This window comes from Cebus imitator, unplaced genomic scaffold, assembly GCF_001604975.1.
Source record: "Cebus imitator isolate Cc_AM_T3 unplaced genomic scaffold, Cebus_imitator-1.0 Scaffold3, whole genome shotgun sequence".
Lineage (NCBI taxonomy): Eukaryota > Metazoa > Chordata > Mammalia > Primates > Cebidae > Cebus > Cebus imitator.
Genome location: NW_016107318.1, coordinates 6313782 through 6341172, shown reverse-complemented (window position 1 = coordinate 6341172; position 27391 = coordinate 6313782). Strand labels below are relative to the sequence as shown.

General features: G+C 35.3%; 2 protein-coding genes across 2 annotated transcripts in view; one reads left to right on the top strand and one right to left on the bottom strand.

Moving 5' to 3' along the window:
* MSH4 (mutS homolog 4) overlaps positions 1-4087 on the top strand; it is a 96540-nt gene extending 92453 nt beyond the window's left edge. Inside the window, exon 20 of the mRNA XM_017530587.2 lies at positions 3548-4087. Coding sequence (XP_017386076.1) covers positions 3548-3739 — 192 coding nt within the window. The 3' untranslated portion in view covers positions 3740-4087. The remainder of the gene's footprint in view (positions 1-3547) is intronic.
* Positions 4088-9377: 5290 nt separating this feature from the next.
* ASB17 (ankyrin repeat and SOCS box containing 17) lies at positions 9378-20883 on the bottom strand. The gene is made up of 3 exons (XM_017531494.2): positions 20483-20883; positions 11920-12199; positions 9378-9663 (listed from the first exon to the last, which is right to left on the bottom strand). The coding sequence occupies exons 1-3, from the start codon at positions 20881-20883 to the stop codon at positions 9457-9459; spliced, it is 888 nt and encodes a 295-aa protein (XP_017386983.1). The 3' UTR covers positions 9378-9456.
* Positions 20884-27391: the final 6508 nt, after the last annotated feature.

Here is a 27391-nt window from a genome sequence, read left to right as displayed (position 1 = left end):
CGCGTCACCATGCCCAGCTAATTTTTTGTAGTTTTAGTAGAGACGGGGTTTCACCGTGTTGACCAGGATGGTCTCGATCTCTTGACCTCATGATCCTCCTGCCTCAGCCTGCCAAAGTGCTGGGATTACAGGCTTGAGCCACCGCGCCCGGCCTATTTAGCTTCTTTCACAATAACTCTTTTAAAACATTTTCACTCTTCCTGAGCTCTTATTACCTCACTGTCTACAGATGATCAGCCTCCTACTTTTAACAAATTTGAGGTCATCTTGATGAGTTCTTGAACCTTCCCTCCTTCAAAATCTTGTTTTGAATATTTCTGTTTTTCTACCGTCTCTCCTCCCTCTTGTCTTAAAGGAAGAGATTGTCTTTCAGACATTTTAAGGTTAACTTTTCTGCCATTATTTTAAATCTCCACTGAGGTATTACTTCTCAGTTTCCTTTATTCTCTTGCATCTTTAATATTTTCTTCAGAGGCTTTTCCTTTTTCTGTGAGTATACTTAGATTTCTCCCCTAAAATTCTTCCTGTTGACTCCACTTTTCAAACTATTATTTCCTTTTCTTTTTACTACAAACTTATCAAAAGTAACCTATGATTGCTTTTTTCATTTCTCATGTTTAAACTGAGTCTTATTGTAATTACTCTACTGAAACTTTTCTCTTAAATACTAATTATAAAATCCTTCGTCTTTCTTTTCACTTCTGATCTTCCATGATCTCTCTGTGGCACTTGATACTACCCTTGTTTTCTCCTAATTCTGCCCTCTTTTGGCTATGTGGAATTATTCTCTCCTGGAAGTTTTCATTCTCCTACCTCTTTGATTACTTCTTCTTTCCCTTCTTCACCAGTTCCTTTCCTTTTTCCTTTTTCCTCTTTCCTTTTTCTTCTTTCCTTTTTCCTTTCCTTTTTTCTTTCCTTTTTTTCTTTTCTTTCTTTCCTTTTTCTTCCTTTCCTTTTTTTTCCTTTCCCCTTTCCCTTCATTTCCTTTCCTTTCCTTTTGTCTTGGTGTGTTGCCCAGCCTGGTTTTGAACAAACTCCTGGGCTCAAGCATTCCACCCACCCAAAGTGCTGGGATTACAGGCATGAACCATTGCACCAAGCCATCATCAGTACTTTTTCTTATTCCACTTACTGAATATAAAAGTTTCTAAGATTTTTGCCCTTGTTTCTTTTCTTTTTAAAATCTGCGCTTGGTGATCTCATCTTTTCTTGCAGCTTCCATCATTTTTGTTCAACTCTGAATCTATATATATTTCTCCATATTTCCCCTTCATATGTTAATCTATGTTTAAAGGCCAAAGTTAAATATATAATCTTCTAAAAAATCACCTTGTCTCTTCACCTGTAAGTCTCCCAGAGACCCGCTAAAGTCCTATATAGATCCTTCCTCTTCTTTTTTTTTTTTTTTTTTTTTGAGACAGAGTTTCGCTCTTGTTACCCAGGCCGGAGTGCAATGGCGCCATCTCGGCTCACCGCAACCTCCACCTCCTGGGTTCAAGCAATTCTCCTGCCTCAGCCTCCTGAGTAGCTGGGATTACAGGCACATGCCACCATGCCCAGCTAATTTTTTGTATTTTTAGTAGAGACGGGGTTTCACCATGTTGACCAGGATGGTCTCGATCTCTTGACCTCGTGATCCACCCGCCTCGGCCTCCCAAAGTGCTGGGATTACAAGCGTGAGCCACCGCGCCCGGCCAGATCCTTCCTCTTAATCACCTGTCATTAGGACTATGCAGTAAGTTCTCTCTCTTTTTCAATCTATCCTACACACTTCTACCAGATTGTCTTCTAGTGCATAGTTTTTATTATGTAGTTTGCCTACTCAGAGACTTTTAGTGATTTTTTATGAAGTAAAAATTGAACTCCTTTGTCTAGTGTAAAAAGTCCTCTGTAATTCTCAAAATATATTTTAGAATTACCTACATTAGGATTGCTTGAGATACTAGGTACCAGACTAGATTGTCAAGGATCTCTTGTGGCTCAGGGATTTGCTTTCTTAATCAGTCTTTATGTGATTGTAAAACTTGTTGGCATCTGCTTTATGATTTTCCTTTGTTTTCTACATGAACTATCACTCAATTTCACATAATCTACATTTCTGTAATTTTAATCTTGAAAATTGAATTGATTGTCATTACTAAATTTAATTACTTTCCATTTTATCATATCGACCTGATTGTGTATCATGCTTTCTAATGTACCTGCTCTAGCTGTTTCCTTTGTGGAATACCCTCTCTTTTAGTCTCTTTATCTATCAGGATTCATTCCAAAACTCTTTCCTATTTAAGCTTTTTTGGGGCTGAACTGGAAGTGAATTACCCTTCCTCTGAGAATTTTGTGGCTGTTTTATGGGACTTTTCATAATTACCATAATCAGTTGCCTATAAACAAGCCTTTTTTTTTTTTTAACCATTTAGACTGTAAGCTCCTTGAGTTCTGTAATCATGTGAGGTATACATTCATTTTTGTAGTCCCCATAGATACATAAACACAAGCTTTGAGGCCTGGAACATAGATGACAATAGGTATTCAATAACTTTTTAATTTTAATAATAGACTAATTGGCAATTGATCAGTGTACCAAATAGATAGATGGGTGAATATCTGATAATCTTATTCTACCTCATAAAATCTTACTCATTTTTCCTATTCTTAAAAGCAAAAAATGAATCTGGAGTTGCTTGCTATTATGAGTTGAAGGGATTATATTTCTGGGAAACTTGCTAAGAGTTTACATAAAAAGTAAAGATTAAAAATGTTGATTCCTCTATCTAGTTCAGGCAAAGAGGAGAAATAAGAATTTTCTAGGTATATTTGCAGTCCTGAAATTCTATTCAAGAACGAAATATCTAAAGGCCTTCTACATTCCCATTTTAAATATTATTTCTTGGGTATCCTGAAGTTTAGTTTATTAAGAATTAAGGCATAATTTTAAATAGCTATTTATATTATGTATATTTAAAATGTAATTTACCCCTGAGGCAGTATTTTCTGTTAGGTTCCAGCAGTTTCTATATATGTACTCTCCATAGGAGCAACCAATTTTCTGATGATCCATTCTGTGTATCAGTTTATCTTTGGGGAATTAAAGTAGGAAATAGCAGAATAGTACTCTTGAGCATCATTTAAAAGTATGATTACCATATAGCAATGAACAATGCTGTTTTCCCATACCTTTTTAATGAGAAAGTGTTTGTAGAGTCTATCTCTGGTGGATTTTCTGTTACTTTTTGGTATTATGCTAAGAAATCTGACCTATTTAGCAGAACTTTTATTATTGAAAAGTGATTTTCAAAAATATAAGATCTGATCAAGTAGCAAATACTCAGAAGAAATTATATTCTTCCAAATACAGTATTTCTTTTTTTTCTTCTTATATATTCTTTCCTTGTTGGATGAAACTGATTTTCAAAGGAATTAGTTAACCCTTGAGTTCCATATGTCTATGGAAGGAGATAGAATATTGCCAACATGTCGTTTAAATAAAAACTATAGTATTCATATATATATATATATATATATATATATGTATATTTTTCAATGACAGCAAAACCAAAGGAGTACCCCTGAGATGGAAAGACAGAGAGCTGTGTATCATCTAGCCACTAGGCTTGTTCAAACTGCTCGAAACTCTCAATTGGATCCAGACAGTTTACGAACATATTTAAGTAATCTCAAGAAGAAGTACAAAGAAGATTTTCCCAGGACTGAACAAGTTCCAGGAAAGACTGAAGAATAGTAACAATTTACATCTTGTACTAATGTAATAATATATCTTAATTCAAGGAACCTAGAATTTATTTTTCTTCTCAGAGATAAGGAAATAATATTTGCTAAATTTCATATTTTAATTGAAAATTACATTAATATCACAATTGTCATCTATATTCTATGTATGAAAAATATTTATTATAACTTAAATGAGAACTACTTGGAATGGTTTTTATGTTAGGAAAAAGTATAATATACCACTTTTTTGTTGTAAAAATTCATGATTAAGACCTAAGTTTATTTATACTTACAAGTTATAGTTTAAAATATTATTGTAAATACCTTAGGTTAATAAATAACTTTACCTTTAGGTCTGGAAACTTTTATGAGCTTTTCTTTTACATTCTATTCTGAAGTAATAATGCCCTATGACTCAACAATTTATTAATTAGTACCCCACATTCCAACACTGGAAGGTTCTGAAGTTCATCAGAGTAATTTTGGAATCACTCTGCTAAGTGAGTAATCTCAGCCTAAAGGCCTAACGTAGATAAGTTATTCTTTTCTTGGGCAACTAAGTGTCTGAAATTCAAGGTATACATTTGAACCGTTTTCAGTAAGTTAGAGTATTCACGGTAGTTTGACCCCCCAACATTATTCACAAACCACTTAGGGCCATATTTTATTCTATAATATTTAATATTAATATTTGTTGATTTTATTAAACTTTCAGCATTCTAAGTAAATATTAGTAGCCAAGTATATTGAAAAAGTTATAATTTAAATGATACATGTATTATTTTGGAAAAGTAAATGTAAATTTTTTGTTTGTTTTACATTCAATTCAACATATATTAAATGTCTTGTTAGATTACTTATATTCCCTATTGTCATGTTTTAGAAAAATTATCACAATATTTATACTTGACTATTAGCTATGTTTTAATTCACAGTCTCTGAAATAAATACTATTTTGTGTGGTCATTTCTAAAGGCAGTTAGGTAATTTAGGCTTGTGACAAATTTCAAGAAGACACTGAGGAAGAAAAGGGCATGGCAGATTGTTTGGGCTGGCAGGAAGGAAAAGATAGGAATCAATAAAAGGTAGAAGAGGAGTAGTCAGTGGGGAAAAAAAACAGACAAGCAGAGACAGGTGCAATGTATCAAATATGCTGAATATCATTTCCTCAAATACATTAACTTCTTTTTAGATTTAACCTCAATGTTAGATGCCACCCAACTTTTAAGAAATTTTTTATCAATTAAAGCTTTTGATGCAAAAACCACAGCCAAATGATTAATGTCTTTTATTTTAGAATTGAGATACCGAAATAAAAATAGGCTTATATCTTCTTAAAATTAAATTACTTTTTCTTAAACCATTTTGTGTGTAGCAGAAACATACAAAAAAGCAAATCAAATAAAGATATAATTATTATGTCATGGGACTATGGAAGGAAGGTGAATACTAGGGAGACAATTCATTTCTTAATTTTAAGATCTATTTGTGGCCAGGTGTGGTGGCTCACGCTTATAATCCCAGCACTGTGGGAGGCCGAGGCGGGTGGATCACGAGGTCAAGAGATCGAGACCATCCTGGTCAACATGGTGAAACCCCGTCTCTACTAAAAATACAAAAAATTAGCTGGGCATGGTGGCATGTGCCTGTAATCCCAGCTACTCAGGAGGCTGAGGCAGGAGAATTGCTTGAACCCAGGAGGCGGAGGTTGCGGTGAGCCGAGATGGCGCCATTGCACTCCAGCCTGGGTAACGAGCGAAACTCCGTCTCAAAAAAAAAAAAAAAAGATCTGTTTGCTTTACTCTTTTGTTACTCTTTGCCTTTGCCTTTTTCTAATATTATGGATCATTATCTCATAATCCAGTCTTTCAAGGTAAATGCCCATAATGTGTTAGCAAACTCCTTTAATTCCACCCCTAAGCCATTATTTTAGTGTGTTCCACCTTTCCCCTCACAGGATAAAATCCTACATAAGATAGTCTTTTTCAAGCTTAGGGGTAAAATATGCGGGGGGTGGAGAAGAAACACAGTTTATTCTCATGCCTAGGAAGTAATGCATTTATTTTTACATTTATATTCAGTAAGATTAAATTTTTTGATGTACGGTCTTATGAATTTTGTACATTTATAGATTCACATAACTACCAGCAAAATCAGAATACAGAACAGTTCCATCACCCCAAAAGACTTGCTTGGTGTTGTTCCTTTGTAGTCAAATCCTTCCCTGACCCTTAACTTTGACCCAGCAATTACAGGCTTGTCTTCTTTCCCTATAGTTTTGGTTTTTTCCCAGAATGTCCAACAAATGAGTCTATACAGTGTGTAACCTTTTGAGACTGGCTTCTTTTGCATAATGCACTGGAACCTTTACAAGTTGCTGTGTCTTTTCATTGCTGACAATTATTTCGTTGTTTATATATGCCAGAGTTTGTTGTCCTTTTATTCATTGAGGGTCATTTGAGTTTTTAGTTTTCACTGATTATGAATAAAGCTACTGTAAACCTTCCTATACAGGGTTTTTGGGGAGCATAAATTTTCATTTATCTGGATTAAATAGGAGTGAAATAGCTGTGTCATATGGTAAGTGTATGTTTTGCTTTATAAGAAGCTGTGAGACTTTTCCAGAGTGGCTATACCATTTCTCATTCTCTTTTTTTTTTCTTTTGTTTTTTTTTTTTATCTCTTTACCATTTCTCATTCTCATCAGCTATGTGTGAGTTCCAGTTGCTCCTCATGTTCACTAGCACTTGGTATTGTCAGCTTTCTCTTCCTTTTTTAATTGATCCATTTTAATAGGTGCATAGTGAGTAATGCTTTTTTTAAAATAATTAAAGCTATTCTGATAATTTTTTAGCCAGCAGTGACTGTTTTTTTATTTTTTTAACTGCTTTTTGTCTACCCTTTCTGATAGCATATTTTAGAATCTGTTCCTTCAAGCAAAAGTTTTAGAATAAGTATTACTTTTAGAAAACCATAAAACAAATCTAATTCAATAACTGTTTTCTATGGACCAGGCAAAATATTAGGTGTTAGTGGTACAAGAGATAGGACATTTGACTTTGAGACCCTCAGGTGTAATAAAGAGAAAAAAAAAACACATGTATTAGAATTGGAGCGCTATGTGATAAGTACCATAATAGAGAAATGTTTAAGGCAATGGAACCAAGAGTATGTAACATTTGTTGGCTAAACGGAATTTAAAGGATAAGATATATTGGGTTTTTAGGAAGAAAAAGGAATTTTGGATAGATTAACATATGTGTAAGCAAAGATATGTGAAACAATAAGCAGCTTGGTTTAGCTGGAGGATACAGAGCATATGAGAGAGTGAGGCTTGATGCTTTCTATCAGTTTCTCCTATAAACCACTGTAGAGTTTTAAGGTGTGTTTGCCCTTGGGGGGTTGGCAAGGGATGGTGGTGGTAGTGATGGTGGTATAACATGATTAGATTTGCATCTTAATAAGATCATCTGGGAGTTAGCATGAATGATTTTTAAATGGGCAGTTGAAACCAGAGTTAAGGAGAACAAATAGTTTAAGAGACTATTTTAGTAGAGTTGTTGAGGGTTAAAGGTAGAAATGATGGGAATGGGACAGATGCATGTAGGAGGAGGGAAGAGTTGAGTGGGCGGAGTGCCTGATGAGGGAGAGAAGACATTGATTTGAAAGATATTTCCTTTACGGGAAGATGGATGGACCTGGAGGCCATTATCCTCAGCAAACTAATGCAGGAACCGAAATTGAAAACTGCATGTTCTCACTTTTACAAGTGAGAGCTAAATGATGAGAACACATGGATACATGGAGGGGAACAACACACACTGGGGCCTGGCAGAGGGTACAGATGGGAGAGAGAGAGCTTCAGGAAGAACAACTAATGGATGCTGGGCTTAATATGTAGGTAATATAATGATCTGTGCAGCAAACCACCATGGCACACATTTAGCTGTGTAACAAACCTGCACATCTTGCACGTATACACCTGAACTTAAAAAAAAAAAGACAAAAAATGTTTTAAATGTGACAACAACAAAAAAGATGTTCAAGCTCTAACCCTCAATACCTTAGAATGTGATATTGTTTGGAAATAGGATTATTGCAAATGTAATCAGATAAGATATGACAGCTGTCCCTATAAGATCACATGAAGACAGAGGGTAAAACCATATGAAAAAGAAAAGAATTGAAATGGGGCCGCTACAAGCCAAGGAAAGGAAACCACTAGAATCTAGAAAGAGATAGGGAAGAATTCTCATAAAAGCTTCAGAGGGAGGTGGGCCCTGGTGACACCTTGATTTTTGACTTTTAGGATTCATAACTGTGAGATAAGAAATAAAGTACCCAGTGACAACTCTAGGAAACTAATACAGAAGGGAAGAGTTCAGTATGATTGTGGGTGATGGTGGATTGATCATGTTGAGAAATAGGGAAGTAATCAGAATTCCAGTAGGAAGAAATTCCTGAAACTTAGATGCTGCTTATTGCCCACCCTTTAGAATAGGTACGAGCTATGGTCAATAAAAGTGAAGAGTAGACCAAATTTATTAATTTGCTTAGAGTTGAAGACACATGAATAGAAGGATGGAAGAAAAGGATGGAAATTAGAGAATAAATGTAAAAAGATTTGCTAAGATATTTGGCCAGACAAATCACTTCATCTGGATCAGCAATCTAGTGTTTCTTTAAAGGTAGCTTTTAGGCTTTCTTTATATTAACTTATTTTTAACCAAAATATACATTTTCTAGTAAAGGAAATATTCATATGAAAAACCTGTGTATAATATGTACTTCTATATTTAAAATATGCTCATTTATAAACATTTTAATAAAGTATATAAATAAACGTTTCTATAATTCAATCCTATAATGTATTTTTACTTCACCTAAATGAAAGTGAAGGGCAAGAGAAAGTAAGTAATCTGGTTATATTGCTCCATGTCTTTGCTACTTTACTATTTACATTCTGTTCTTTAGAAACTGTAATAATAATATTCACACAGTTTATGTTAGTATAGGACCAGAGTGAACACTCTTTCTATGAGTTGTCACGCTTTGATAGTACCCAGTCTGTGAGTGGACAGTGGAAACTGCTACTATCTGCCATAATTTGCTAAGACAGATCCTAAAATATATAGTGAAAAGATGGGAACAGGTGCTCATTGTCAACAACTGTGACAAGTCTGATATTTTTACCCTAACTGCAAGCAAGCAGTTTAGCCTGCCATATCTTCATGCTTGCTGTCAGAGGACAAGAAATCCTGGTTAGAAACAAAGGATTTTATTATTAATGGCATTAGCAAGTAGCATAAGATTCATGCTTGTGTCATTTCCACTTAGATCCACCCTCCGAGATATGGAGTGGTCCAAGTAGATGTGGACACAGTAGATTTGTGTCATAGCTGAGGAGCTCAGAGCTCTGTTTTTTTAGGTAAGTTTCTTCATGATGAAAGAACATACAGATTTAACCTATATTTTCATTTTGATGTAATTTGGATCAAAATAGTTCATTTCTCTTTGTGTAAAATGCATATAATTTATTCCATTGTATAGAAGGTAGTAGGCAAAGTCACATATTGATTAAAAAGTTATCCAATTAAGATGTTGTGTGAAAATATATTTTCTAAATGAATGTTCAATGCAATAAAAACTTACTTGAAGTTAATTTTTATTAACTTCTCAGCCATACATTGGTAAGCATTATTAAGGAACTTAGGACATCGATGTGTGTTAGATTTCTAAATTCAGATAGTTCTGTAGACGAGCAGGAATTAGAAGTGAAAATATTCCATTTGGGAGCATATTGTTGGTTAATAGTTGATTCCTGATGGTTACTCTGCAAAGATGTAATAGTTCACATGGATCTTTGTATCTTGTTGAAGGAATGTAATCAAACCAATTCGAAATAATTGGACGTCTTCCTAAACTCAGCTGTGTCTGAAGAAAAGCAAAATATTTTACTTTTGTAATGTTTCGTAATTTGGATTAGTCTAAATTATTAACACTTATTTTTAATTTAAATTTAGAAAATAGATTATAAATTTATAAAACCCTTATAACTTTTTTCCAAAGTATTTTTACTTGAGGCAAGTATTTTATTTCCATTTTTTTTCACAAGGATAAACTTTAAATAATCTATATGTCTGAGGACACAAGGCAAAATTTTTTTACAACTATGAATCTGAACAAGTTTTTAATTTTAGTTGGATTGTACTTATATTTTATCAACTTCTTCCTGTAGAGTAGTTATGGTCGACTTAGCCACATAGTAGAATTATCTGTGAAACTATAAAAAATACCAGTGCTCAGGCCCTACTCCACAAATGCTGATTCAACTAGTCTGGGATTGGATGCAGACAATGTAAGTCCTAAAGGTTTCCCAGGAGATATCCATTGTAGAGTAAGGTTTCCATTGTAGAGTAAAGTTTCATATATAAGAAGACCCAGGAGGCCTGTCCAAATGAAAAGTTGTGTTTTTTTTTGTTTTTGTTTTTGTTTTCCATAGAGACGAGGTCTCACTGTGTTGCCTAGCCTGGTCTCGAACTTCTGGGCTCAAGTGATCCTCCTGCCTCAGCCTCCCGAAATGCTGGAATTACAGGCGTGAGCCACCACGCCCAGCCTAAAGATGTCTTTTAAAGGTTTAGAAAGACATCTTTTAAAATTAATCTTACAGGTCAAAAGTCAACAGATTGACTTAGGAGGAAAAGACATTGCTGTATTACAGAAATATTCTCCACTAGAACATATACTCCACAGGTTACGCGACATTATTTCTTATCTAATTATATTACATATAAATGCATTCATTATTTATTCAATTATGTAACTATTAAAGAATATATACTTAACATTGTGGTAGGTGCTTGGGATAATTGCTAGCATAGGTAAAATAGACACAGCCTCTGTGCTTGCAAGATTCATGGTATAGAAGTAGAAATATCTAAACATGCATTTACAATAGAAAATATGTGCTATGATAGGGAAAACTACTGGGAAGTGTGGAAATGTAGAACAGAGATATTTAAAGTGTTTTTTACGCAGTTTTAATGCTAATCTTTATCTTCTTGCTCAATGCTATTTTACTTTATTAAACTGCAATTGATTGGAACACAGCTATAAATTTTTTGCCACTTAGGCGGGTGATTTTGGTCAACTCACTCTATCCTAGTGCTTTTCTACTGGGATTGTATCTCAGGAATAGCATTCATGGAACTTGCTGAGAATTTGTATGTTATGTAACAATTGTGCAGGACTAGCACTGGACCAAGGACAAGCAAGTTTCTGAAAATGAAAAAACAATTTTTTTTGTTTTAAAAATAGGTTGCCAAAATTATTTGATGAATTTGTTTTGCTTACAGTTGGCCCAGGCATTCTTTTAACGGTTTAGAAAGGCATCTTTCATTGCTGAGGCATTAAAGAAAAAAAAAAAAACAGTACAGTTATATCTTTTATGAGTTTATTTCTGAAATCACATCCTTAAAGGATAGGGAAACTGCTGGATTCCTTGTTAATTTGATTGGTTTAAATTTATAGGGGTAGCTTTCTCACTATTAAATGGACTTATTTCTTGCTACTAATGGGAATAATTCGATTTGATGCTGACACTTGCAGTTCATTCTGACAGGGGAAACATACTGTATATGCTGTTAATTGTTTTCTCTAAATTTGGTATATTCCAGAAACCTTACCAAGGAGATCATCACATTTCTGAGGGTTAGATATTTTCAATTGAACAAATAATTTAAGGCTTTATTTATATTTTTATAATGCTTGACATTGCTTTGATAACTTGAATGCAAAAATCTGTTTTTTTGACATACGATTGTATTTGTGGGAAGAAATGAAACCCTCATTTTGAAATATACAACTAGAAAGGAGTTCTGTTAAATTTTTTTGATTTTGTTGTTAAAGGACAGAGAAATCTTAAAAAGTTTAAAAAATATCTTTATGATATAATATATATCTACTTAATACTAAAATACATATAACTTAAAATTCATATTTCTAAAAACAAAGAAGTAAAGAACTGAGATTTTCCCTATTATTTTTATTAATAGGCATATACTCAGTGATCTGTCACATGATGTAATCTATAAATTAAAAATTAACTGAATTATTTCCTTTACAGTTGAATCTTAAGATTCACCGATATTTGAGCCTTTTTTCCACCCTAAAAACAGTATTTTGGCTTACCTCTATTTCCTTGACTGAAATGACAGAAAGTACTCTGGAACATAGTACCAAACATGTTTTGGCGTCTTCGTGGATGTCAGCCAATTCACGATCAACCATTACTCTCACTCTTGAAGGGTAGAGTACTATTGTTAAGACAATGTTGATAGGGTTTTTTTCTCTTTCTAAGATTCCATATTGCAGTAATATTTTAAAGATATTAGACTGTCTTGTCTGAGCTACGTAAAGGAGAGGTGTGATGCCACTTAATGGGCTTGGACAGTATACTGGTGTGAAAGTTCTGTGAATTAAACAAAACAAAACTCATTGGATATAGAATTAAGAAATGTGACAAACACTTTGTCTTACTAGTAATGGGAAAATAATAGTATTATCTTAAATGTTAAATATCTTAAATGTAACTTTATATATTACTTAAAAAAAAGTTTTTCACTCTATGAATCTAGACCAAACTGAAGGTTAAAAGAAAACTCCTACCAAACACTTAAAACCCCTTTACAGATGTAAAAATAAGCAAAACCAATTTTTCATATATGTAAAGTGTTTACTTTTAGTCATAGCAATTCTAGTTGAGAAATCTATACTGCTTAGGACAGTATTACAAAACTGATGTAGCTCTGGAAAAAATAAAATGGAAAAGAAGGACAGACCTTTTTGATTTAACTTTATTAAATAGAAAAGAATGTGATCATTTGCATATCTTTTTGTTTTTATTCTTCTTGATCGTATATCAGACATGAGCTTTAATTGAGTTTGGAGATTAGGAAAGGAATAAATGCAACTATCTTTATTCTATGTTTTTCACTTGAATAAAATTAGAATTGGTTGGGCTAAAGAAATGTAAATTATAGTGAGAGCTACATCACATCCCCCAAGGGCAGAATTTTCTTCTTGAGTAAAAGTTGGAGTCTTCTCTGAAATCTTGTTTTTCCTAGAGTGCCACATGATGGCTAGAGTTAAAAATTTCCCTTCCCTTATGACACATATGAAAATTTTATTTTTTTCTAATGGTATGTACTTCTTGCAGTTGTTTCATTTAATAGACTTTTATGCTGTTATGTTGGTCAGTGTAACTATTGTTGTGGTGTCCTTGACCACAAGGGATTTTATTAGCAAGCCATAATTATTAGCAAGCCATAATTTTGCCAAGTAATGTGGTTTTTAGGCTAACAAAAGTGAAATTTTATTAATGATTTTTGTCTCTAGAATTCCCTTGACTGGCCTAATAAAATACGGCAGAAAAGCACACAAAGTATAAATACTGATTTTAGACAACTATTCAGAGCAAGGAAAGTCTTATGAAAAAAGGGGAACTTTGGGGCCAGGCGCGGTGGCTCACGCCTGTAATCCCAGCACTTCGGGAGGCCGAGGCGGGTGGATCACAAGGTCAAGAGATCAAGACCATCCTGGCCAACATGGTGAAACCCTGTCTCAAAAACAAGAACAAAGAAAAAAAAAAAAAAAATAAACTAAGAACACGCCTTTGCAAAAAAAAAAAAAAAAAAAAAGCAAAGCTCTGTCTCCAAAAAAAAAAAAAAAAAAGAGAAAAAAGGGGAACTTTAAGATTGCATATATACTACTTAGGTAAAATGGGAGGCAGCATGGTATAATGGTATAAACAACAGAGACAAATGTTCTAGGTTCTAAGTTTTGACTCTTCTAATTGGGCAAGTTGTGTGATCTTGGGCAAGTTGGCCTCTTTACATCTGTTTCCACAAGCATTTACGTACTCATTTGCTCATTCCCTCATTACCTGTTTAACACTTTCTTGTCTAGAGTGTACAGAGGAGTAGATACACCGAGATGAAAGATATAGTTCTTGATTATTATTATATTCTAGTAAGGAAAACACAAGAAATTGTATAAAAGCAATACAAGGTGATAATCACAATGATAGAAGCATGTTCAGGCACTGTAGTAGCACTGAGGAGGGGTACTTAACTCTATCTGAAATGGTCATTTTCGGTAGGTTATCCAGAAACTGATTTGAAAGATTAGCAGGTGTCTTCCAATAAAAGTATTCAAAAGAATGTTTTAGGCACAAGCATAAACCAGCACTGGAGGTTTACTATACCTGAACCAGCTGTAGAAAATAAATGTTTTGGAATAGATGAACTGTTTTCAAACTGTTTTTGAAGAATCTGACGAAACTAAGAAAAGAGAGTTTTTCTGGTTGAATTCCTAGAGCCCTTAACCCTACTGGGTCTGAATCCAAAAAGTATATAGTTGGAAAGTCACTGGGCCAACTAGTTTATGTCCAGAGCTTCACCAAATTCTGATGCCAGGATTTTGTAATTAAAAAAATAGTGTAGTGTAGTGCAAAGTAGCATTTTAGAAATCAAGATGTAGGTTTTGTCATAACTCTGTCACTGGGACTATACATATATATATATGTATACCCAAATATGTATACAAAGAGGATATATATGTATGTATATACATATGAATATGTATTATTTCCTCTCTCTCCTGGAATCATCTCCATGCCAGTAATGTCCTGGACATCTCATCCTTTCTTTTTATAAATACTTTCAACACATAGAGAACTTCCAAACTACTTCTCTTTCTACATTATCTATCATTGGTATGCAGTTTTCCAAACCGCCACTGCATCCAGGTCTTTCACATTTCTTTGCTTTGTATATATTCTTCTCCCCCACCTTTTTTTTTTTTTTTCAATTTTGCAATAAGTCTAGATCATCTCTATGAGACCTTGTCTAACAAACTCTTTTGTGAAGTTTTCTTTGATTACCCTAATATACCTCATACTCCTCAGGGCACTTTGTACATAACTACATTAAATTCGTATCATGGCCGGGAGCGGTGGCTCATGCCTGTAATTCCAGCACTGTGTGAGGCTGAGGCGGGCAGATCACCTGAGGTCAGGAGTTTGAGGCCAGCCTGACCAACATGGAAAAACCCCATCTCTATTAAAAATACAAAATTAGCCGGGCATGGTGATGCATGCCTGTAATCCCAGTTACTCTGGAGGCTGAGGCAAGAGAATCACTTGAACCTGGGAGGCAGAGGTTGCATTCTAGGCTAGGCAACAAGAGCGAAACTCCATCTCCAAAATAAATAAATAAATAAATAAATAAATAAATTCATATCATTTCGAAAACTTATTTAACATCTCTAAACTTTCATTTTCTCATCTTCCAAATAAATGGCTAAGCAAAACAACCTACAAAAGCGTAAGCTCCCAAAAGACAGTAATTTTCATCTTAATTCACAACTGTATATTTAAGTGCCTAGAACAATGCTGGGCTCACATTAGGCACTCAAATATTTGTTAATTGGAAATTTTTTACTGGAAATTTTGACTTTATATATGTGATAGTAAAAAATTCCTTGAATTTGTCTTGTAGCTTTCAGGCCTAATAAGATTTTTGTTGATGTGCAAGTACTTAAACTTTTCAAAGGCAATTTAATGTATTCATCTCGCTAGTCCTTAAGAAAATATTTGACTTAAGAACCCCGTAAGTATGGGAATTTGAGAGACTTAGGAGACAAAATATACCATAAGTGGTCATTAAGATTTAGAGATATTAGTTGATTCTAAGATATTAAGACTGACATTACCTTTAGAAGATATTGAATGAATACTGAAAAATGTTGGAAACATGAGTAAAACTCAAATAGATTTAAAATGAGATTTAAAAAGTCTAATCTGTACCCAAATGACATATGATTAATCCTCATGTTTAAAGAGTATGTTACTGTAAACCAGAATTTGCTTAATCTGTACTGACAGTTAATTATAGCAGTACTTATATGGATGAAGTACAGCAAGCAAAGCAAGAATTAGTTTTTAAATGTGAGGTTAATGAACTGAACCCTCGGTATCTGAAAACCTGTCATAATGCTTATGAAATGGGGCATAATACTTCCATATAGACATTCAGAGAATGATTCTGTTTTTTAGCTATAATTATTTCTAATTTTTTCCCTTCTGATTCTCCTTCTATTTCTGAAAAATCTGATAGAAGCTTCTCCATAACAATTTTATGTGTGTGATATTTCACATAGTTGACTTTCTTAACACTTTGTTTTCCATTTACTTAGTTGGGCTAGTCTCTCCAAGTAACCCATTTATCTCTTTGGGTATTTCTCCTCAACCGTCCTTCACTGGCTCCTCTTCCTCTGCCCTCAACATCCAAGTAAGTATGCATGGCCTTTAGACCAATTTTATTTGATTCTTCCCAGGAAATTTCATTTATGACCATAACTTCAATTCCTGTCCATTTATTTATTTCAACAAATATTGAATGCATACTATATGCCAGGAACTGTTTTAGATGCTTGGGTTATATCAATAAACAAAATAAATATCCCTACTGTCTTGCTTATATTATAGTGAATGATTAGCAACAATTTAGGATAAACATAGTAAACAAGCAAATTTTATATTAGATGTTGATAAGCGCTTAGAAAAAAAAAGTAGAGCAAAGTAAGTATGGATATGTTGTGGGTGGGTACAGTTAGGGCATTTAAAAATATTAAACAGGATGATAGGAGAGGACATTATTGAAAGATGGTATTTGAACAAAGACAAGAAGGAGGTGAGGAAATTAACCATTTGGATATTTCATGGCCCTATGGTGGAAGAGTGTGTCTGGAGTGATGAAGGGAGAATAAGGGAAACAGTGTGGCTCAAAAAGGACAGAGGTAATGGGATGCCACATTATTTAGAGCTTTATGGGTCACTGTACAAATGTCCCCTTTTAATCTAAACCAAATGGATAAGCCATTGGATGTTTTGAGTAGAAGAGTAATGTGATCTGCTGTTTGTTGAGAATTTGTTATAGGATAGAAGGAAAGAAATCACTTAGCTTGGAACATAGTAGTGTAGGCAGCCAGATGCTGTATATTATTTGCAGGTAGAACCAACAGATATCCTAACATAGCTGTGAGATGTAAAAGAAACATTAAGGTTGGCACTGTATATCTAGCCATCCACATCTCTACCTGGATATCCATTAGGCAGTGCAAACTCGTATTTCCAAAACTTAGGTTTTTTGTAATATTTTATCTTGATAAGTTTGTGGTAGGACCATTTTGGTAGGTTGAATAATGCCCCCTCAATATGGCAAATATGACTTTGCAGATATGATTAAGATCTTGAGGTGGGAGATTAACTAGGTGGGCCCACGTAATTGCAGGAGTCCTTGTAAGTGCAGAGAATGTTGGAAGCAGAGTCAATGAATAAGATATGATGGCATTATAGTGCTAGCTTTGAAGATGAAGAGGCCATCAGCCAAGGAATGTAGATGGCCTCTGAAAGCTGGCAAAGGCAAGGAAATAGATTCTTCCCTATCCTCCATAAGGGACCAGACCTACTAACAATTTGATTTAGCTCTGTAAGACTCAATTTGGACTTCTGATCTCCAGAACTATGAGAACTAAACTGTAAATTTGTGTTGTTTTAAGCCACTAAGTTTGTGGCAATTTGTTGCAGAACCAACAGGAAACTAATGCAATTTTCAACCACTCTCAAAATTTAGAAATCTGAAGATTAACTTTTTTTCTCTTAGATCCTCCAATTCTGATCACTTACTGTGTCTTGTTATTTTGTCTAAAGATCTCTCTCCTTTCTCCCACTGCTATTGTTTCAGTTTCAGTTCTCATTATAATTTACCTGGACAGTTGTAGTATCAAAGGGTGATCAGAGGTTGGGAGAGATGTTGGCAGAGCAGAATTAGTTCTCCCCTCAAAACTATTATAAATACACGTGTAAACTAAGTACACATACTATGCATGCTATGCAAATTCAGCCTCAGGGATCTTCTCTAATCACCTCCCTTTGAAAAAATTAGATCACTTTCCCCCAACTCTTCCTGGATAGATCATTGTACTTGCAGTGCTTGAGTAGTCTGCTAACTGGTTTCTCTACCCTAGCTGCAGCCTATTTTTCCAAAATTGAGTCTTCAAATGGGGGCTGATGAATCTTTTTAATTTTACAGGTGGACCTTCACTGGCCAGGCGTTACCTGTGGTATAAATTTCATGTTCCTAAGCCTGGCCTACAAAGTCCTTCATTCTTTCAATTCCAGTCTTCATTTCTCTTACTACCTGATTCCGATCTCACTCTCTAGCTATTACTAAACTGCTTGTAGTCATTGGATACAACAATGTTGTTTGCCCTTAGTTTCAGCCACCCTCTTTCTATCTAGATTACATGTCTTCAAGGGAACGAAAGAAAAACTCTCCATTGTCTTTTAAAAATCAGTTTAAGACATCACCTATTCTAGTGAGCCTTCTAAGATACCTATTCCTCCCTGTTAACAGTTTCCTTCTCTGCTCTCTCTACCTGTACATGCTTCTATTTTTGTACCGATGGAGTAGTTATAATTGCTGTTTACCTTTATGCCTCACTTCTAGTATGTGAGCTCTCTAAAATCAGGAAATATCTACTCTGTTTTTGTATCCTTAATAAATAACATAGTGCCTGGCACTTAGAAAATGCTTAATAAATTATTATTGTTATTTGAATGGAATGACATATTCTCTCTTTAGCCACCTACAATTTGTCACACCGTGGCATTTAGATGTTTTTTGCAGGTTTGTGGTGAAAATGAACAAACTTGAATTTCTTTCCCTCATTAATTCTATCTCCTCTCCTCCAGGGAGATATAATAGGGAAATTATCAAATTACAGTGTAAACAAGGGAGGATGACCAAAGAATGATGTTGTCGAAGTAAAGAACAACAGATAGGAAATTTGTAATATTCATCGTGAAGACATAATAGGTGTGTTCAAATATTTGAGAAGTTTTCATGTAGAAAAGAGTTAACAGATTGATCTTTATGGCTACGGGGGCAGGGTTGGAGAAATGCAGGCAGATTTCAGCATACTACGAGAAAGAATAATCAAATAAAGCTGTTTCAAAATTCACTAATTCAACAAAATCTTGATTGAACAGTTGCTATGTATCTGACAGTTTTATACACACTATCCATAAGGATAACGAGCAAACAAACCAATGAAAAAAGGAACAACAGTAAATAAACAGGTCAGTGATCAGTGGGTGCAGAGAATTAAAGTAAATACTATAATAATGACTAAGTGGTTTCTTTAGATTGTGTGAGTGGGAAAGGCATCTTTGAGAAGATGATATTTATACTGTGACCTAGCTGATGAGGAGGAAGATCCAATGAGGCCTTATGGGCAGGAATGAACTTGGAAAAACAAGGACCCCCAAGGCAAAGGAATGGTTTACCTCAGGAAATAGTTAATTCATTACTACTAGAATTGTTCAAGAAGAGACCAATGAGCATCAACCAGTGATGTCCTACAGAGGGTTGCTGTCCAGAGTAAAGGTCTGCTAATGAATTCTTAGGCTCCATCCAAATTTAAAATTCCATGATTCTGAAAGGTCCAAATGATGTTGTGATCAGTAGAACTGGCCTGTAATGGGTTTTACCTTGTGGATGCATCTAAATTGAAATTTATTAATTTGAGACCTGTCTTAAGACAGTTATTAATGGTACTCTATCATGTTCTACGATGTTTCTTTTTGTTTCATTTTCATTCCAGCTTTCCTCTCTGTGCTTCCTTTTTAAATTTGTAAAAATTTATTCTCTATCCCTCTGACTCCATTTTTCTTTCTCATGGGCCTTTCAGGGTTATAGACAGACACTACTTAGCCCAACTAGTGACAGTTAGCTTTAGAAGCTTTGCTGAGCTCTTCTGTAGTTACAAATATAATAGTTGCTTAAAACACAAAGTACTATTCGGTGGTTTTGTTTACTGTTGTTTCTAAACCACAGCTGTCAATTCCTGTACTTTAGTAATCATTAAGAAATGAAATCCAGTGGTTCTCCAATACCATAGTGATGCACAAACAAGAAAAAAACTCTGTTTTAGGCAGAACCTAAATCGATTTAGTCTTTAACTGATTTTGTCACTTTTGTTTTTCATTGCATACATGCATCTATCATTGCACCTAATACGGTGCTGCATACATAGTAAGGTGATCAATAAATACTTTGCTGAATGAATGAACACATGCATGTTTGTTTTATTCAGATGAATATCTAAAATCAAAGAATAAATTAAAGTTGGTGCAAACTAGGTAACTTTAGAATCTATACTACAGGCTCTATCAAGAATTTGGGGTCCAATTTATCAATGTTTAATTCACAAATAGGGAATTGCTGGGTTTAATAAGTATTACTCTGTGAAGATGTGTGCATATTCCCAATTGTACTTTGAAAGTCAGCTTATAAACATATATAAACATAAAATCTCAGGATTCTCAGAAATAGGAGATCATAGTATTACATAATCAAGTGTCTTTGTTTAGAGAAACTTGTTGTTTAGCACTAACATGTAGGCTGTGTAGAAAAGAATCACTAATGATTCATAGGTACATAATAATGTACATATAGGTAAAAATGAAATACATAAAAAGTAAAGGAGTGAACAAATGGTCAAGCAATTAGGTGAGAATTCCTTATTTCACATATAGCCACTATTCATATTAATTTTAGAAAAAAGAAGCACTCTACTCTCCTAAAGATAAATTTTCTTATTCTATAGTGAAAACATGTAAGATTATTACCTCCATATCAGTGCCAGGTTACAGCTTCTGTCTTGAACATAGTCTTTTGTCTTCTTGAGAAGCAATTCCACAAAGTCAGGATTACCTTTTCTGGCAAAAACCCAGTACAGAATTGTATTCACACATATTTCAGTAAAGTCGAGGTTGAAACTTACTTCAAAACGGTATCCTGATTTTTCCACAAATGCAATGTAATCTGTGAGTAGTGCGTCAAAACCATTCAAGTCCACATACCTCAGAATTTTTGCCAGTGACCTGTAAATCCTAGGTTCATAACAGTGATATCCCCACTGACCCAAAAACTGCAAAGAGGGTCTTTTAACAATTTTGTCAAGGAGATTACAGAATATATTGCTTCTTGGACAAGAAGTCTTACGACATAATTTAGTCGATTTACTCATTGTTACTTATAGCAGCAGTGTAGAAATAAAATAAGAGGTAAGCATACTGTAATCCTCCAGCTACATAGTTTGATAATGTGCTAGGCTTTACTCCACAAACAGAAGTGCCCTTTAAACTGTAACCAGGAAAAATATGTGAGATATTACCATAAAGTAATGGATGACATCACAATAGGTGGAGATTTGTCACCAGCATAGGTCAGAGATTGGAGATATTATGTGTAACTGGTGACATTTGAAAGAGACATGTTGGACCGAAATGGCATGCATGAAAGCTAAGATAATATATTTAATTTCCTAAGAATTCAGTTCAAGGTAGCTGGCATATTTCTCAAGTTATGCATGTTTCTGCAGTAGGCTAAATAATAGTAATAAACAGATTAATTATCCTACGTGGACATTATATAAGCAGAAAATGATTAGACTGAATAAATTCAAGTGTTGTTCACATCTTCTGCATGAATACTGTATGCTCTCACTTAATCATCATCGACTATTTTCTCTTATCTTATAGTTGAGGAATTGAGGCTTCATGGGTAGTTTTTGTTGTTTTTTGTTTTTGTTTTCTGAGCAGGGTCTCAGTCTGTCACCCAAGCTGGAGTGCAGTGGTATGATCATGGCTCACTGTGTCCTTGACCTCCTGGGCTCAAGTGACTCTCCTACCTTTTTCCCAAGTAACTGGGACTACAGGCATGCAATGTCATGCCCAGCTAATTTTTGTAGAGACAGAGTTATGCCATGTTGGCCATGCTGGTCTTGCACTCCCAAGCTCAAGTGATCTGCCTGCCTCAGCCTCCCAAATTGCTAGAATTACAGGCTTGAGGCCCTTGCCTGACTGAGGCATACATAGGTAAGGTAACTTGCCAGCATATTCATCTAAGTAACCCATTTATTTTATTTAAGAGAAAGGATGTCATACGATATTAACCAAAATTTAAAGACTTTGTTGTAGAATTTTAAATGTTAGAGAAATTATTCCTCTATAAACCAGGCAGAATGTATACAATTTAGGCATGAAAGGTACTTCAAGCTTGATATGGTGTCCTTGCCCCAGTACAATAAAGGGGAAAGATGTTATGGTCGTTTTTATCATTATTCTGTAGCTAATTTTTCAGCCATCTTTTTATACCATTCACAGAGTGATCAGAGTTAACAACCTTGGGTGTATGTATCAGCATTTTTAAAGGTAATTAAATATTTTCTTTTTCCTTTCTATATTTTTCTTTCAATCCCATGAATGATGTCTCTTTTCTTTCAATCACATGAATGATGTCTAAGAAAAATTATAACTTTAGATTTACTATACTTCCACTAATATTGTATTTTATTTTGTAAATTCTAAACTGTCTTTTCCCAGCTGGACAACCTAATTAAACTAACTACATATTGTCATCTTTCTGAAAAGCAAGTTTTGTTGTTTTCTTTCACTTTTTCTGTTCTAATTTTTTTGCCTCAAAAATATTTTTTAAATTAAACTTTTATTAATTTCTTAATATAATACATAAAACTTATAAAAAGTGGAAACATTAGAGAGCCAGTAAAAATTCCTCCCTTAGATAATCATGCTAGCAGTTTTATGTATAGCCTTTCAAATATATTTTTGCTTATGTGTGTATAAAATTTTGTCATTTTTTTAAAAAAAGAATAATACCTAATCTGAAAATTTTTTTGTCATTTTTATACAAATAGGATAACATTATACATATCTTCCTTTATGAGTTACTTTTTATTTCTATAACAATGTATTATTATTACCTTTGTATGACCATATATGGTCATACGTGCTAACTCTGTGTACTACTTGTTACATATCAGGTACTGTTTTAAGTGGTTCATATATTAACTCCTTTAATTCTTACAACAACTTCACAGATAAGGAAGCTGAGATATAGAGCTTAAGTGCCTTGCCCAAGATCATTTGTCTAGTAAGTGGTAAAGCTGGAATTTGAATCCAAGGAGAATGGGGCTAGAGACTTTCTACTTTCACCTGGTTCTCCAAAGAGAGCTACCTTTCCTTTTTTATGGCTAGTTTATGAAGAGTAGTCATGAAATAAGAGCTCTACAGTTGTATGTCAAAAAGCAGAAGATAGATATTAGGTTAATCCTGCTTTTGGGAAAAAGTGTTCAGAATATCCGTTAAAGTAATACTAATGTAAATCTGTGAATATGAAAACTTGAGTGATTCTTTTCTCCTTTTTATTTATACTTTCTTGATAATTTGAATATCAGTGTGTATTTTTTGCAGTTATGAGAAATATGTCATGCTTACTTTGAAAATAATAACCACAACATAGTAAGTCAAAATTGTTGCTGTATTAGTTCTTTAAAATTTTTAAGAAGTTGGCCAGGCATGGTGGCTTATGCCTATAATCCTAGCATTTTGAGAGGCCAAGGCAGGTGGATCACTTGAGGTCAGTAGTTTAAGAACAGCCTGGCCAACATGGTGAAACTCCATCTCTACTAAAAATACAAAAAAATTAGCCGGGCGTGATAGCATGTACCTGTAATCCCAGCTACTTGGGAGGCTGAGGCAGGAGAATGGCTTGAAGATAGGATGCGGAGGTTGCAGTGAGCCAAGATTGCGCCATTGCCCTCCAGCCTGGGTGACAGAGTGAGTGAGACTCTGTCTCAAAAAAAAATTTTTTTAAAAGTTATTTTCACTGCTAATATGCCAAGTCTGTCCTGCAGACGCTGGCCAAGTGACGGATGAATGGAGTACACAGACACCAACTTGCCTGTCAGCACAACTAGGGGACTCCTGCCAGAGTCAGCAGCAGCCTCCATAAGTGATAAGCCAGTGAGGCTCACATTTATTTAACAAATTTAAGGCGTAGAACAAACATCATTTGTGGGTAATTGACATTGTCGACCTCCCAAGTAGGGAGCAGTCCTGTGCATGATGATCAAAGGGTGGTTTCCAGAGAAATAGGTTAACAAACTTATCTAGATAAATTCCTTTGCACTCCCTTGTTATCTGCCCTATGCTATTCGCTCAAGGTAAGAGGATTAGTCTGCCTTCAGCCATAACCCTTTCCCAAAGCTTTTGCAAAATCTCCTGGCCTTCCAAGAAGGATTGCATTTTTTCTATAATTTTTCCCACCACCCTGACTGATCTCTTGTATCTCCCCAGTTTCTGTGTTTTGATAAGGTTTTATAGATTGAAGAGTACAGATGTGTGCAGCAACAGGTTTGTCAAGCACTGTGGTTATAAGTTGTGTTCCAGCTTTGCATTCTAGAGTTAGTAAATAACATCAGACAAACATGAGTATAATCAGTAACATTCTTTTCCAATCAAGGAGTGACATGTAGTGTTACTTGGCACCTCAGTCCAAAGTGTGCCATTAATGAGGGACCCCACCAGGGATATATTAATCCTTTCTAGCCAAGCAATCACATCATTAGAGGCTAGGAAGGGAGTGTCTGCCTAAGTAACAAGCGGAAAAGAGGCAGATTTAAAAGACAGGCTCAATAGAGTGTAGCAAGTACAGATTGCAGGCAGAGTGAGAGAAGAAACAAGGAAAAAATTATCTGGACTGAATGATGTTTGGAGCAAGATTTGCTCAGCCTCCTGAGTTGTTTTTTTCAGCATTCCCCAGGTAATGTCCAGGGCTGTGTCGTCCAAGGAAGTTGTGACATATGGGGCTATGGGTCCTGCAGGGTCATTTTTTTTATTTCTGATACCGAGTTGGGTCCTAGCCACGCGATGGTATGGTTTGATGCGTTGTGTGGGAATCCAAAGAGGACCTGAGGGGCTGTGAACACAAGCGTATCCTCTTCCCCATGTGAGCAAATCATTTGGACCACACCATACATTACTATCACATCTTTCCATAAAACTATGGGTTTTATGTCTTAAGAGGTTTTAGCAAAGTGCTTTTCTGTAGCTGATTGAAATTTGCCGTTTAAATTTAAGAATTTAAGGGTAAGTAAGGCTTGTGCTAGTAGTGTTGCAGGGTCCTTACTCATATTCCCCCTCAGAAAACAAAAAGTTTTCTGAGCACATTTAACTACTTTTGTAGGCAAAACTACAGGAGTATGAAATAAAAACTGAAGTAGTTTGTCAGCAGGAAGGGCATGTTCTATATGGCCTGTATAATCAGAGAGTGTTTTCTGAAGATCTAGAGATAGGGGCAATACTGCTCAGAGGAATTTTTATGACATCAGGGTCATAAGCTAGCAACAGATTGCATTGTCTGTGGCCCGTATAGATGACTTTACTAACTAGCTGGATATAGGGAGACAGTGTTTTAGTTGAGGTATATGAGCAAAAAAACCCAGTGTAGGAAGCACAGCCCTGGGGCCATCTGTCCCATTAAGCCTCTTGGGGAATGTTTAGTAGGAAAAACAAACAATTGAACTGAATTTTTTGGGTCTATGCAATCTAGTTGCCTCTGAGAAATAGCTTGTTCTGTTTTCTCAATTTCTCTTTTTTGCTGGAGGGGTTAAATACTTGGGAGAATCTAGAGCTGTATTGCCCTTTCGGATAGAAAACAGGTTTTGCAATTTATCAGTAGTTATGCCCAAGGTGGGGCGAAGCCAGTTAATATCTCTCAGTAATTTTTGATAAACATTTAAAGTACGTTAGTTGCTAGTATTTAATTTAAACTTCTGGGGTATTACTGACAGAGAAGTTAGTATGTATTCAAGATATTTTGAAGGAGAGGACATTTGTGATTTTTCAGGCGCTATGGATAAACCTCTTAACTCTGTATTCCTTTGGACAGAGGCATATAAACTTAAAATACTGGCTCCAATGGGGCTGCTAATAAAATGTCATCCATAAAATGAATAATCATACAATTAGAAAACTATTTTCTACTGGTGAGCAAAACCTGATTTACTGATACTGACACATGGTAGCACTGTTCAGCATTCCTTGAGGAAGCACTTTCCAGTGAAATCGGCAAGCTGGCCTTTATTGATAAATGGTATTGTAAACACAAATTTTTCTCTGCCATGTTCTGCAAGGGGAATAGTGTAAAAGCAGTCTTTTAAGTCAATGACAACTATAGGCCAATTCTGAGGAATCACCGCAGGGGAAGGGAGTCCCTGTTGAAGAGGCCCTATAGGTTGCAAATTAGCATTGATAATAAGTCATGCAAAAGTCTCCATTTGCCAGACTTTTTGGGAATGATGAATATGGGTGAATTTCTATATGGCTGGCTTTTAATTGCTCCTCAACTAATTCATGGGCTCATAGTAATTTCTCTACCTTTAAAGGTCACTGCTCTACCCAAATAGGATTTTGAGAGAGCCATGTCAGGGGTAGGGGAGGAATAACAGTGCCCTGATTAGAAAAGGGTTTGCTTTTCACATAGTTCATCGAATTCTGCCCTCTAGAGGAGGTTGTCAGCTGGCTTCTAAAGTTGTTTTAGCTAGCACTGACCAGTCCCATGAAGTCATATGGAAGTTGTCTGCTATGGTTTCAATTAATCCTTTTGTAAATGGGCTAGCAGCTCCATTTTCTCTAATGCTTTTTCTTATCTCTTTATAAGCATCAAAAGAAATGGGTTCATATACCTGATTGCCTTGTCGATCTTGCATTACTGGGCAGGCCAAGAACTCCCCTTCTAATGCTGCTTGCCTAAGACAGGGTCCCACAGCTGTAGTGTCTCCCTTGCCCTTTTTCTACTTTATTGGGGGAGAGGACTCAGGGGAGTCTTCTGTGGCACTTTTACTTGGTAATGGCAGGGCTGAGGGAGGAGGAGGAGGAGTCAGTGAGGTAGGTGCCTTCCCTTTTTAGGCTCTTCTGTGTAGAGTGGGGCCAAAGCAGCCCTGACTAAGGCCCATAATGTTAAAGATGCTACTGTTGTTCTTGTTCACGACATCGTTTTAAGATTTCTCCCCACTTGTTCCCAGAACTCTAAGTCCAGTGTGCCTTCTTCCAGGAACCATGGGTTATAGGAAACAACAGTTTGCATTAGGTCCCTTAATTCAGCCTGTGAAACCAAGGCTCCACCAGCTTTAAGCAGCTGTTTCAATACTTTCATATACTGTTTCTGTTGTGGTGATAACTGTTATCCCATGATGAAACCCTAGCTTGAATAATTCCCCTGAACTTGGAAATCCTGAGTGGGCACCAATGACTTACTGACTGCACAGTCTCTTCACTTTTGTCTTTGAGGGTTCCATTGTGATCTATTGCAGTTTTCCTCACGCAGGGGCACCAGCTGCTAAGTCTGTCCTGCAGACTCTGGCCAAGCAACGCCTAGCTACATTTTGTTAATAAGAGGGTAGCATATCAGGAAAATCTGAGTGTAATGGTTTAGGAATTGGGAAACTATAAAAGGTGTAGCACAACAGCTCTAGACAACTGAGGTAGTCACTTGCCTAAGGAGGGATGCCAAGAACAGAGTTGGCCAGCTAAGCACTTTCTCCAGAAATGAAATGTATAGGTAAGTCATAGATGAATGACATGTTTGTATAGTCTGAGCAAACTACAAATGTCAGTAGATAAGAATGACTTTTTGATGAATTCAGAAATACAGTTGTTATATAATTACATAAA

Coding starts and splice junctions, on each gene's coding strand:
- ASB17 (XM_017531494.2), bottom strand. CDS start 20,883: ATGAGTAAATCGACTAAATTATGTCGTAAGACTTCTTGTCCAAGAAGC. Junction 12,200..20,482: donor AACCTGGCACTGATATGGAG/GTAATAATCTTA, acceptor TTTAATTCACAG/AACTTTCACACCAGTATACT. Junction 9,664..11,919: donor TTTCAGTCAAGGAAATAGAG/GTAAGCCAAAAT, acceptor GCTTTTCTTCAG/ACACAGCTGAGTTTAGGAAG.